The sequence below is a fragment of the Piliocolobus tephrosceles genome, chromosome 6 (genome assembly GCF_002776525.5).
Source record: "Piliocolobus tephrosceles isolate RC106 chromosome 6, ASM277652v3, whole genome shotgun sequence".
Classification (NCBI taxonomy): domain Eukaryota; kingdom Metazoa; phylum Chordata; class Mammalia; order Primates; family Cercopithecidae; genus Piliocolobus; species Piliocolobus tephrosceles.
Genome location: NC_045439.1, coordinates 28,178,533 through 28,191,849, shown reverse-complemented (window position 1 = coordinate 28,191,849; position 13,317 = coordinate 28,178,533). Strand labels below are relative to the sequence as shown.

The 13,317-nt window shown below is 38.8% G+C and overlaps 1 protein-coding gene across 3 annotated transcripts in view; it reads left to right on the top strand.

Moving 5' to 3' along the window:
• Nucleotides 1–13,317, top strand: part of NRXN3 (neurexin 3) — a 1,617,581-nt gene that overhangs the window by 56,369 nt on the left and 1,547,895 nt on the right. Inside the window, exon 4 of one of the 3 annotated variants that reach the window (XM_031935747.1) lies at nt 1,148–1,159. The exons of the other annotated variants lie outside the window; for them this stretch is intronic. Within the exon in view, the coding sequence (XP_031791607.1) occupies nt 1,148–1,159 (12 nt within the window). The remainder of the gene's footprint in view (nt 1–1,147; nt 1,160–13,317) is intronic. 3 annotated transcript variants of the gene reach the window in all.

Here is a 13,317-nt window from a genome sequence, read left to right as displayed (position 1 = left end):
CTTATGCTCCCAGGTGCCCTTCAGGAGTCCTCCAAGCTTTATAGTAGCCTGGAGAACTGAGTGCATCACATCATAGGACAGAGTGTGGCAGGTGGGATAAGCTGATGGGGACTTCCTTGATTTTGATTTAGCTTATTGCAGACACACTGATGCAGCATGGACATCTTGAAAGGTAAATCCCAACACTGGTATAAAAAACATTTGGACAGTCTATATTATATTCCTTATGCACAACACAGAGCTTCAAATACAACCATGCTCTGGGGGAATAAGTCTGGTACCTTCTAGAAAGAGAGAAAGAAATAATGACAGACATGGATGTTGTGAATTCCTCTTTCAAGAGGTTTTCAAGAAAGGATGCAGAATTCTTCTGGGTGACTGGTGCTACTAATATTTTAAGTTGCAACTTGAAGTTTAATCTGTTTTTAAGGCGGTCCTTTGACTGCATTCCTCTTCCTTTCATTCTTTTTCATTTCCTATCGCCTTATCTGTTCTCACCCATTTGATGATTACCTAAAAAACTGATACTCTTCTTCTCACCAGTACCCCTTTCCTTTTCCTTGTTCCTTCAACATGAAAAAAAGGAGGTTTCTGTCTGGTTTCCACTGAATCTTATTTATTTGTTTTTGATGCCCATAAATATGTGTGGAAATATTTACATATGTGTACACCACCTATATGTGTATGTTATACTCTTGGTCTTCATAACTCATATTAATGTTAGGAAAATACAGGAGAACCTATCTGAGATGTTCCCTAATCATTTTTACATTAAGTGCATGCAATTTCATGTATATGTGGCTGTGCAGTGCTTTTTGCATGTTTCTGAGGGTGGGACTGAGAAGAAATGAATGGGATGGAGCTTGAACATGAAGCTGAGGGAGCAGCCTTGCTGGTCACAGCGTTTACTGCTTGTTTAAACTTCCACGTTGTATGTTTGTTTTGCACTGCCTCCTCAGGATGTTGCAATGCTACTGCCTTTACTGTTGGGAGTTTTTGTTTTGTGTGTTTTACGTCTCTTTGTGTGTCTGCAGTGTGCTGATGTTTGACTCTTCTTGCTCTCTCTCTGTCTCTCTCTCTCTCTCTCTTGCCGCCTCCATGGTGGACACCATGCTTCCTCTACTTACTTGGACCTTCATTTCTGTAGGTAGAAGTAAAGGTAGAGCTCACTTTACTTTTATCATTATAACTATCAATCTGTGTTTTGAAATATTCTTGCATCCAAGAGGATTGTCGATTCTGAATGCAGTCCAGATTGTAAATTAGGATTGTTGATTCTGAATACAGTCCAGATTATAAATTAATGCTTTTAACAACAACAGAAAAATAAGAATAAAAATAAAAAGCCAATGCTATCATTTCCCTTCAGTGCACTTCATGTTCAGTGTTTGGGGATGATTCTGTATTGGCCTGCCTCCCTCTAAACTGAGGGCGCGCCTTCTGCATGATCTTGTACTCTTTCTAGCAGGAATGGGGGACTCTGAAAGTGGTTACGCAGTGTGGGGAAGATACATGTTACTTCCATGCAGGGTGTTCTAAGATCCCCTCCTAGTAAATATATTGAGGGAACAGGGGAAGTATGAAATTATGCATCATTATTGCTATTACTTGAAATAACTGAATTTGGGGATGACATTGGTGGGGGAAGGATGGTAGACGAGAAAGGGAGAGTATTGGTGAATTGCCTGAAATTTTATTTAATGTGGAATTGCGAGGGGCGATATTTATTTATTTATCTTTTTTTCCTGTGTTATATTTCATGTATATGTGGGATTTGGAATTTTCTGTTGGGGTGATGAGCTCAGAAGGGTGGGACTGGGAGGGTGTAAAAGAACACAGGAATGAAACTGTGTTATACAGTCAGGAGGAAGAGGAGAAAGAGGTAATGTAGGATTTTTACTTACAAAGCCAGCCTTTTGCCAGGTGGGCAGAGAAAAAGAGAGAGGCTGAGCGCGCGAGCTTGTGCCAGCACTCTGACATGCCTTTCATCGTATCACACCTTTGGGTAACGCATCCATTTCTAATCAAAGCTCTCAGAGACCCAAGCCTAGAGAACCTGGCTCACCAGCTCAAATTGGATTAGTTGTTCAGGAGTGAAGGGAGAGGTTAACTGATAAATTATAAATATGTGTCTCCATCTAGTCTTCCCTGCTTCCTCCTTCACTCTGCAGCCCCTATGTCAATGAGTATGTGTGCTGTCTCTTCCTTCAAAGACTGGCAAGTAACAGAAGTAGGAAATGTGTTTTATGCCATGAGGGTGTTGAAGAAAGAAGGGGCTGACAAGTTATTGAAAGCATGGATTCAATGACGCGTCTGTGAGCTGGCTATCTCTTTATTTGAGTTTTAGTCTGTGAGCTGGCTATCTCTTATTTGAGCTTTTCTGGGTCTTTGAAAAGTTATGTATGGTTGCCTTGGAAGCAGTTCAGTCCTTTCCACTTTAGGGTTGGTTGATTGCCTGTTCCTTTTATGCAAATTCCAGGTGGCTTCATTCTCAGAAATCTGTCATGGGGAACCCTTACCCCATTGCTAAGTTGGTATCTTTTGAAAGGAGGTAGGTGGAAAAGCGGGGAGAGGAAGAGGAATAAATGATTAAAGGGCTACATCTGGCTGTATCTCCACCTCTCCACTGACGCTACTCAGTGGAAGGCACCGGTGACCTCAGAGGCACAGCCACCAATCTGCCTAGGACTCAACTTTTCTGATGCATGTGGCACTGTTGCCTCTTCTCTCAATGGCAACACATTAGAGTCAGTCTCTGTCTCCTTGTCTTTCCCTAATCCCCTACAACATCCCATAAAATAGATGTTTTGAGTGTTTTTTAGATTTTGCATGTGAGTATCTTCTTTCTCTGAGTCATTGCTACTACCACTACTAGAAGCTGTTAACACTTACGGAGTACTCGTCATGTACCAGCCATTGTGCTATATGGTTAATGGGCTTGTCACACTTAACGCTCATAACTCGTGTGTGAGGTAGGTGGTGGCATTATTCTTGTTTTATGGATAAGAACAATAAGGCTCAGAGTCAGATAACATAAATTGATGACTACTAAGTGAGAATCGAACCCAGAATCTGTGCCCCTAACCCCTACTCTACACTGCCTCTCCCTGATACAAGGGTGACCTCCATGTTTAAGCCTTCTAGCTACCTCTCTGCACTGACCTGTCGTAAGTTCCAGCCTACCACCTTGCATTCTCTGTAACATACGTCTGTGTAAATGCCCCACTAAGGGAGGCACTTCAGTAGGCTCAAAGTCAACCTTCATATCATCTGCCCACAAACCAGCTTCCCTTTATGATGTCTCCCCATTTGTTAATGCAGTTCCCACTCGCCTTATCACCGGGTGTGAAACCCAGGAATTACTTTCTATCATTCTCCTTCCTGAACCTCCCTACTCCCAGGCAATTGATAGAGAGAGAGCTTGTTGAGACTCTCCTCCGGAAAGGCTCTTGCATCTCTACTGTCAGCTCCCTGGATCAGTTTCCACTTAGCACTTACTCAATTATTGCCCTCTCCTAATTAGTCTTTCTGCCTCTATTCTCTTCCAGTCTATTCAGTGGTTGAGAATTGCTTAAACTCTGCCACCCACCAAATGGAGTAGAGGATTAGTTATCCCACTTTCAAAGCCTTCCCTTATGTGGTCCTGTTTACCTTTATCCTGCTCCTCTGTTAAGTTTAGCTATAAAATTGCTGCTCCAGCCAAGTGAAATACCAAATAACCTCTCTAAAATTTCCTCATTTCTTACCTTTGCTATTCTGTTTCTCTACCTTCTAACAGTCCCTCATCCCCTTTTTTCTGCCTGTTGAAAAATACATATATTTCATTTCTTATGTGACATTTTCCTTGAATGCTCCATTCAGAGTTGGGCTTTTCCTCCATGTACCTCTCTAATAATTTATATGGAAGTTAATTGGGAATTGGACCACTCCCCTCTACTAGATTGCACATATGTTGAAGACAAACGTATTCATTTGTTAACATCCAGATGTGTCTGGTATAGTGTGTTCCATGCAAAAAGGACTCAGAATCTCTAATCCTCTTATTCTGCTGTCGTTTATCTTCCTGAAAGTGAAAATAAAGCAAAATTAAAATTAAATCGGGTCATGTAGCTCATCTGTTCCAAAGTTTTAAGTAGATTCTTGTTGTATAATTGTCAAGATGCCTTCCCTGCTTTATTTTCAGTGGGCATACCCCCTCTACCCACCATCACCCCTGCCAGCTCCCCCATCTCCCAAAGTCCCCAAGTCACTCTGCTTGCATCCACACTGTGTTCTCCTGCCTTCGGACTTTTGCTCAAGCTCTCCTACTCTCTTTCTTGAATGTCCTTGAACATGCTTCTCCCTCTTATCCTTGAAGATCCAAGGCTCCTAGGTCTGCCAGACTTTGTGCTGTGTTATAAGGTAACTATGCCAAGCTGCCTTGAGTCACATTTACTCATGTGTTTCAATCCACTCCCCACAACCTGTCCCACGAAAGACCAAGACCTGTGTCTTTGCTCTCTCTGTCACTCATTCTACACAAACTCAGTACTAGGGCCAGAGCTGTACTTAATGAATGCTTACAAAATTAAGTAATGGTTTAACTGAACTAAACAACTGATTTTAGATATGGGGGGAAGGGAGATGGACAGGATTAGATTTTCAATGCTGACATTAGTAATGAAATCACTCTACTTACTAACATGTGTTCCTTATCACAACCCTCATGACCCCAAATCGCTGAGCAAAGGAGCCCCAATGGGTCATGAAGTGAGACCACGTGTTCTGGCTCCAGTTCCCTCCTCACTAAGGCCTTCTCTGGCCCTCTGTGTGCAAGTGTCAGAGGGAAAATTTTATAGATTACACCAGAATAAACGTGGGAGAGGTCTTGAATTTATTCTTAGACATTTGTCAGAGAAAAGAAGGAATATACCTCAGATGTTGTCATTCTTTTAAAGCTGATTGATGAAGTAGTAAATCCATAATGGAAAGAATTGTCAAGTTAAATCTACAGAACTGAGCAGGGTGGGTAGGCTATAACAAAAACCACTCTGTTCAGGAGGCCGTTGGGCAGGACATGGCCAAAAACAAGTGCAAACTTACCTAGAAGTGGCTCACACAGAGGACTTCAGCAACTAGCCTTGGTCAGCTGTTTTGAAAGCCCCCCATTTAAGTGTTGAGAGTATATTTTGGCCTTCTTCCCCCTCTTATAGTCCATTTAGGGATTGCCCATTCTGGATGAGGTTACCAAATACCTTCCCTTGAAACAACTCAGGGCAGGGGTCACAGACCCAAAAGCCAGCAGGGTCCTGACCAGTATTTTGAAGTAGACCTGGGGATAAATAGCATCCTAGGGTAAGAGAAGCAATAGGTCATGGTGGGAATCATGGCAAACTGGAGAGCGCAAGTGCCATCAAAGGCAGCAGCCTCCACTCTGCTCCAGCTGATTGCTGCCACGCAGGGATGCAGGCACAGTCGCCAGATGCTCAAGAAAAGCCAGAAGTGGACATGATAAAAATGTCATCTCAAGGTATCTTCTCCTCTATACGTACGTATGAACACACACACAGGTGTGTACCTGCGTGCCAGATGATTTGGTGCATGAGCCGTAAGTTTTTTACCTTTGGTTTGAGAATAAGGGAGGAGAAAAAGATGCCTTCAAAATTTCTTACTGGATGTCAGTAGTGGGAGGTAGTTTGATTAATTTTCTGTTTGACCATTGCTGTGATCAGTTACCAGGAATCCTTCCTACCCTTGGCACTACCTTCAGAGAGGCTGGTCTGTGTTGGGTAAAGTTGCTTTTGTAGAGTGGTGTGGGAAAGTGTGGGGAGGGTATGGAGAATGCAGAGAATGACCTGGGAGAGAGGTATCTGACATCAACAATGATCAAGAACTGATTTTTAAACCTTTAGGACAGCCGGGGCAGCAGGGGGATTTCGTTTCTTTTTCCTTTTGCTCTACAGAGTTTTGTATTCACTGGATTAGATAGTGTTGACCCTAAGATCTATCCTAGTCTTTTAGAGTTTAGAAAGCCCTTTTGATTTGTTTATGTGTATTTTTCCCATGTAGATTTGATCACTGGCCTTCTAATGCTGAGCTAATCAACACTGGCCAAACTGGAAAGGGATAATCAAGCTACATGAATTTGAACATGATTTCATGTAGATTGCATTTTACTGGTAATAACATTAAGAAAGCTGATTTGAGGAGTTGAACCCCGTCTTGTCCCTGCTGGGACTCGAGAGCCCTGAAAATAAGTTACTGCCTTGATAGCCAACTGTGTATGCAAATTCATTTACTAATGCCAGCTACTAATTATGAAAATAAACTCATCTGTGCTCTATAAATATCTAATTATAATAAAATAGGGGCAGTATTACATTTCCATCTCTTGTCTCATCTGTTTCTCATCCACCACTGATTTGTCCTCTTGACAATGAATATAAAATCGCTTTGTTTTTTGAAGAAGCCTGTTTTCCATGTATGTTTTCTTCTTCTAATGTTTTGAAAGTCTGTGGGGGAAAATAGATTTATTTTAAACATAAAAAGTAAATTGCTTGATTTTAGCAGCTCTGTATTTTTGGCAGGGATGTCTTTGAGATGGTGCTTGAAAAATATGAAAAGTGTGTTTTTTTCTTGTTTAGAAATTTTCACTGGACACCAGACATTTTTTGCATGGATGTTTCTTGGAGCATTCAAAAAAGTGTTGATGTGAACAGAAGATTTATTAATAAAATGTACAATGTATCAATAGAGTGTTTTAATTAAATTCCAATTGATAATACATAAAAGAAATTATTTCTCAGATTTTGAAACAACATGTCTGTTTCCTCCTCCTCAATGATCAATTTGGATTTATTGATTACTTATAGATTTTTTTATGTCTGGTATATATGTCATAAAACACTTTCTCCTCTAAGGTATGAATGATCTATCCTTTGCTTATCCAGTTGAGTTGGTTAACCTTAGAAGATATATGATTTTCAACTGTAGATCAATATGTATACACACATAAATCTGACTTTGATTCTTTGCCTACAGGCAAAGAATGTTTGGAATTGTGTTGTCTTTAAGATACATCTCATTTGCAAAGACTTTGAAAGAATAGTCTGATGGAAAGACATTTAATGAGAGAACAAGCACAGTACATTTCCCCATGTGCTTAGGCTTGTACATGCCATCGTCTGTTTCTTAGTTGTGTAGGGCAGTGTATATCTGAGTATAGGTACAATTTGTGCAAATACATATTAATAGGCTTATACTGGTATATTGTGTTTTTATATGTAGTTGCCATTTGTAGGTGTACTGAAAATAATAGATTGCAGGGTGACATGTATCAGAATTTAGCAGATCCTCTGCTATAATATTAGAAAAGCAATGCTTATTTGGCATTCAACAAATATTGGTGGAGAGCCAGCGATATGCTAGGTACTGAGTACACAGAAACTGAGCAAACATAGACCCAGCCCTCTGACACCTTGCTCACAGTCAATGGGAGTTTGAAAATAGCTTTCAGATGTAACAAACACCTCTCTTCAAGTAAAAAGTCTTAAATGCACTGTTTTAAATGTATTTTTATATATGCAGTTTTTAAATTAATTTTTTATTTTAAAGGGAAATTGTTAGGTAATCATTTAGCCAGATCACCCACGCTTTACATTATCAGAATCAGAAAAGAAAATGTGCTTTGTGTGTGAACAAATAGGGAATTTTTTATTTGCTTGTCATTTATTTGCTTACTGGGGATAGCATACACAGTGCAAAGTGTATAAAAGGCATGCTCTTAAGCATACAGCTTGAAGGTTTTTTTTTTTAACCTGTGTATACCTATGTAGATATCATCCAAATCAAGAAATAGAACATGCCCATCACTATAAGGTTCCGTTGTGACCATTTCTGCCATTTTTCTTTATTGACTGATTTATTTTTTTAAAAATTGCCGTTTATCTTTAATAAATACATGTATTTTCCCCACTCAATCCAAAATTGTGTTTATCCGTGTAATAATCAGTAGGCAGGCTCTAGGTTGCTTAACTTTCTTTAAGAAGAATTAACCTTGTGAGACACCCAGGCAGTGTGGTTTTTCACTGTGTGTAAATAGAAGCAAAAATATTGTCCTCTTGTGAGGTAGCTTTGCCCTGGTTTTGATTAAGCACAGGTTTCCCTCTATACAAAGAGAATATCTAATTGATATTATTGAGTTTTTCTCTTTTTTTTTTCCTAAGGCATTTAGTGGTAAGCAGAATAACAGAGGTGGAAAAGACCATATGCTTTGTAAAAAGCCAGACTAATGGCACTTTTTGATAGACATCTGATTGTAAAAGTGCTGCATCTTTCATTAAAATTTACATGTAAAGCAAGGGCAGGCGCGATGACATGAAACCTAATGCAACTTGCACATCTTGACATAATAACAATCACAAGAAACTGGAGATCCCAGATGGCAGCTTGGCCTTTGCCATCCTTTTAATAAGCTACTAACTGCTAATTATTTCAGTCTTTTGGGCAAGTTAATTTACTGTTGACTCTTAAAGAGATACTGCTCTTTTTTTCCCCCAACCCACACAAAACAGAGACCTTCCACCTGGAGCTTTGAAAAGTGCTTCCGTGCAGGTTGGAAGCTTTCCAGCCGGTTGTAACAACGATGGCAAGTATTGGGATGAAAATGTTGCTTAATAACATTTTCTTGTTTTTTTTTTTTTTTTTTAAATATAGAGAATTTAAAAAATTTGAAGAGACGTTGTGTGCGTGTGCATGCATGTGTGTGCATGTGTAAGAGCAATAGATGGAGCGGCCAATGCAGGGAGAAAATTGAAATTTGGAGCCTATTTAAGAGTGAAAGAACAGCTGCCTTTTAAATGGTTGCTAATTCTGACAATTAATGCTGTTCTGTGAGTGTGTGATTTTCTGTGATAGCGGTTAGGAGGGATGATGTTGTGTAATAGCTCATTTCCTAAGCTTTATGGTAATGTAGCATAGTAAAGACCATAGAACTGAAAGAGAACTGGGTCCCCCATGCTCTGCAGCCCTTTTAAATGAAACCCCTGCAAAGCCTGCTTTTCTCTGTACTTTGACTTCCTTAGGATGATTTTATATTCTGGCACAGACACAGGTTATTAAATGAATGATGTGCAAGTGAGCTTGGATGCATCAGATCTGAGTTTCGAAAAGAACCTTATTTGCAATGAGCTGCCTGACAATCAAAATATTTACTTAAAGATAAGCTAAGGACTATGCCTCGCAAATGCCTGCAGATCTGTTATTGAAACGAGAGTCAGTACATTGGCTTGATACTATACAAAAATAAATCTCAAACCTCAAATACTATTGTGTGTGTGTGTTTGTGCGTGTCTATTATACTTCTCTCCAAATAAAAGTCTTTCAAACAATAAAGAAATATAGAAAAGTCTCTCAATCCATTTTCTTGAAATATTTGAAATAAATTTGTTACTATAATCTGTTGTTCCTTGTTGCTGGTAATAATTGCTAAATGGCAAATATGCATTGAACAACACGCTCTTCTATTATTAGTGATATCTCTGAACCTGAACTTGATAATATGAGGTTTGTGGTCCAATATTTTACCTATAATGACTTGTGTGTTATGAAGTTGATGAAAGGACTGTGAAACTCAATCAAATATTAGCTTCTTGCTTATTAAACCTAGACTTATTAAACCTATTTGTGTATTAACTGGGGAAGTTTTAAATGTTCTGTTTCTTTAAAAACAATGCATTATATGGTTTCAAAATAGGCCCAAGGAAAAATAGAAATCTGGGTGAATTTGAGGAAGTTTTGTCGTCTTGTAGAACCTGGTATTATATAGCACGTTCAGCCAGATTGTCATCTTCCAAAAAAATTTTGAGAAATGCTAATAATGTTTATTTTTTTAACTTTTTCTTTAGGTTTGGGGGTATATGTGCAGATTGGTTATATAGTAAATTGTGTACCATAGGGGTTTGGTATCTAGATTATTTTATCACCCAGGTAATAAGTATTGTACCCGATAGGTAGTTTTTCCATCCTCTTCCTCCTCCCACCCTCCATCCTCCACCCTCAAGTAGTTCCTGGTGTCTTGTTACCTTCTTGGTGTCCATGTGTACTCAATGTTTAGAAATGCTAATAATATTTCAAGGAAAAAAAAACTGGAAAAAGTAAGTTCTGAAAACATAGTTTTAAATTAAGCAGGTTTATTGACTGCGGGACTTCTCAGAGCCTTTGTTTTGACAAGGCAAATTACAAACCTCTGAGAAGGAAAATGTACCTTTCAAAGTTACCAAAATTTATTTGACATGAAACCCTTTTCTATGATTTTCATTTTGGATGAAAATAGCTAGAATTAGAACTAGTTAGTGTTCAGTTAAAAAAACTTTGGACAGTAATTTTAAAGTAGCTACCAAAGCTAATATTATAAGGCTTAATGACTGTAAAATTTGAAGGAAGCTTTTGGCTTGGCTTAACTCAAGAATCCTTTTAACTACATTTTCTGTTTTGGTTGGGAATAGTTTTTTTGGAAGGGTTCATTTAAATAGGGAAATTACTGCTTCCTGGTAAAAGACACACCACAGATGTTAAAACAACTGCAGTTTTAAAGATACTAGTCTGGTTAGAACACTTCCAGTTTGTATTACCTGAGTACTTAAACAGATATCCATATAGTGTGCGTAAACAATACTTCTGAGAATGGCTGCTTAACGCTAGGAAGAGCTGATCTCAGCATAACATGAGAAAACTACTAGGAACTTTAGTCTTATTTGCTTTCAAATTTGGAGCAGGTCAACAGTCATCATGGTTGTTTCTCTACTGTCTGTCTAATGTCATTCATCCTGAGAGTCTGGTTATGAATGACTTTTTTTTTTTTTCCAGACAGTGAACATGTAGGTGAAGGAATTGCTTTCTGGTAGGAATTACTTGTTTAGAAGTCATTGGCTCAGCTAAGGATTTTGTGGGCTGTCTCAGTGCACAGCTGAGGACTTTGTCCTATTTATGTGCTGTCTGTTCAGTATGAAGTGGCAGCCATTGATCCGTCTGTAGTACACCATTTGCCTGGAGCTATTTATCTGGTCTTGGAGATGTAGTTTGCTGAGCCAGGCATACACTCCCTTGTTTCCCCAAGTGACCAATAATGAGTCTTTACAAATGCCTTGGCCCAAATTGTCATGAGTGAGGTTCCGCAGTTCTAAACTAATTGAGCCGTGTGACAACTGAACCTGGAATACTAGATCTCCAGGTGTGAATAATTCTAACCTAGGGTCAGCATTATGGAACAAATAGAACAGTGAGGCATATGTGAGGACCTAATTCAGAATGCTGGGGAATAAAATATGGTGGGTTAGAGTACTGATGGTAGTGTTTGACCCTCACAAGCTATACAACCTTGTTAAGCTTCATTATCCTAATAAGCAAAACGGGGCAAGAATACTACATACTTCATAAGGCTGCTGAGAGGACCTATTGAGACAGTAATATTAAAGGCTTATGGTAGAGCTTAGCTAACATATATAAGCATTAGTTTAGTTATCTTAAACATTAACAACAAACATTAATTATCATAAATATATCTTGTCAATATCAGCATCACTCATTAAGTCTGGGAACTTTGAACATATTATTCAATCTTTTTGACCATCTGTATTTTTACCTGTAAAATGCCTACTTGGTAGGTTTGTTCTGGCTAATAATTGATACAATGCAGGTGAAAGTGCTGTGCAAATTAAAATAGTACTACACAATGTTAAATAATAAGCAGTTCATGAGACTACAAGCACCATAAAATTAGAGGCAGTATCTGATTTTGTTTGTCTTGGTATATCCAGTGCCTGTAACAGTGCCTGCCCCATTGTAGAAACAACTTAGTATAATACTTGATGAGTTAAGTAACTTCTTAGGAGAATTCTGCAACAGGGCCAGCCTTGCCAAGCCTTCCTGAGATCCCATTATGTTTTCAGTAGAGAGGGTCTTTGTGTACCTCCATTGCAAGAGGGAATCATTAGTCTCTTCCTTTAGAACAAGTTTGTCCAACCCCCGGTCTGCAGGCTGCACACGGCCCAGGATGGCTTTGAATGCAATCCAACACAAATTCTTAAACTTTCTTAAAACATTATGAGATTTTTGTGTGTGTGAATTTTTTTTTCTAAGCACAGCAAAAATCATTAACGTTAGTGTATTTCATGTGTGACCCAAGTCAATTCTTCCTCTTCCAATGTAGCCAAGGAAAGTCAAAAGATTGGACACTTCTGCTTATGAGCCTCCCACACTAAAAATAGTAATCCTCATAAAACCTGTTCGTTCTTAGATTTTTGATAGATGTGTCTGCTTTTTTTGTGCACACAAAGAGCTATAGGATTCCTTATATTACTTGATGGAACTATATGAGCCGAGAAGAAAACAAAGACATTTGGTTGAGTTACTTTTAAAAAATGCTGATTTGCTTCCTCAAATCTTAGAAGCATATAATTTCGGAGCTCGAAGGGGACTTTGAATTCCTTTAGTTCATTCCACAGTGATTTTGTGGATGACAGAACATGCTGAGAGGGCATGAGTGATGTGTTTGTCACTGCACGGAAAATTTGTAGCACAATTGGGGCTTAGACCAGACTTTCTGACTTCAGATGTTGTTTTCTTTCTCCTCCCACCAAGTTGCCTCTAAGTCCTGCCCATCTTCACTGTTGATGGTATTTGTTATAGATCATTCATAGGCTGCTGAGATCATTGTTGATAATGCCATATAAGGAAGATTCTGGAAGTTTCAGTGTGCAAACTTTCTAAAAAAGGTTATCTCTTAAATTACTCGTCTTCCTGGGAACCGATGTGACTCCAGCTTTCAAAGTTGTCAGTAAGCTGACTATTTTATGATGCTTTGTACCACTTACGTACTTGCTTTGTTGATGGCTTTGTCTTGGCTGAAGTAGGATGGTGATACCAGTTGACTTTTAAAAAGCTTTTATACCCATAACTTTTTCTTTCTTGCTGTCCCATGTTGACTATTTATAACAGTGTGGATGCATGTTGAGTGCAATAAAGATGAGCTGTGATGATATTCACTAGGGACTGATTTCCAAACTGTTGCTTAATAGTTGTTTGCACTGCCTTTATTCCTTTAAAAGTGGTTGTCATTTTATTTGTAATTTTTTCAACTAAAAAGAAACTTTTTTTTTTTCCAAATGAGAGTGTATTTATCTTTAAACCCAGTATCATTTCTGGGTTTTCTTTTTAAAAAACAATTTTTTCAGGGTTGTACCATGCATCTGATGGGTTAAGTTTAGTGCCCGTCCGTGAGGCAGTCTTGGGGGATGTTGATGGGTGCAGGAAATCGGTTCTTAAATTGTTGCAAAATTG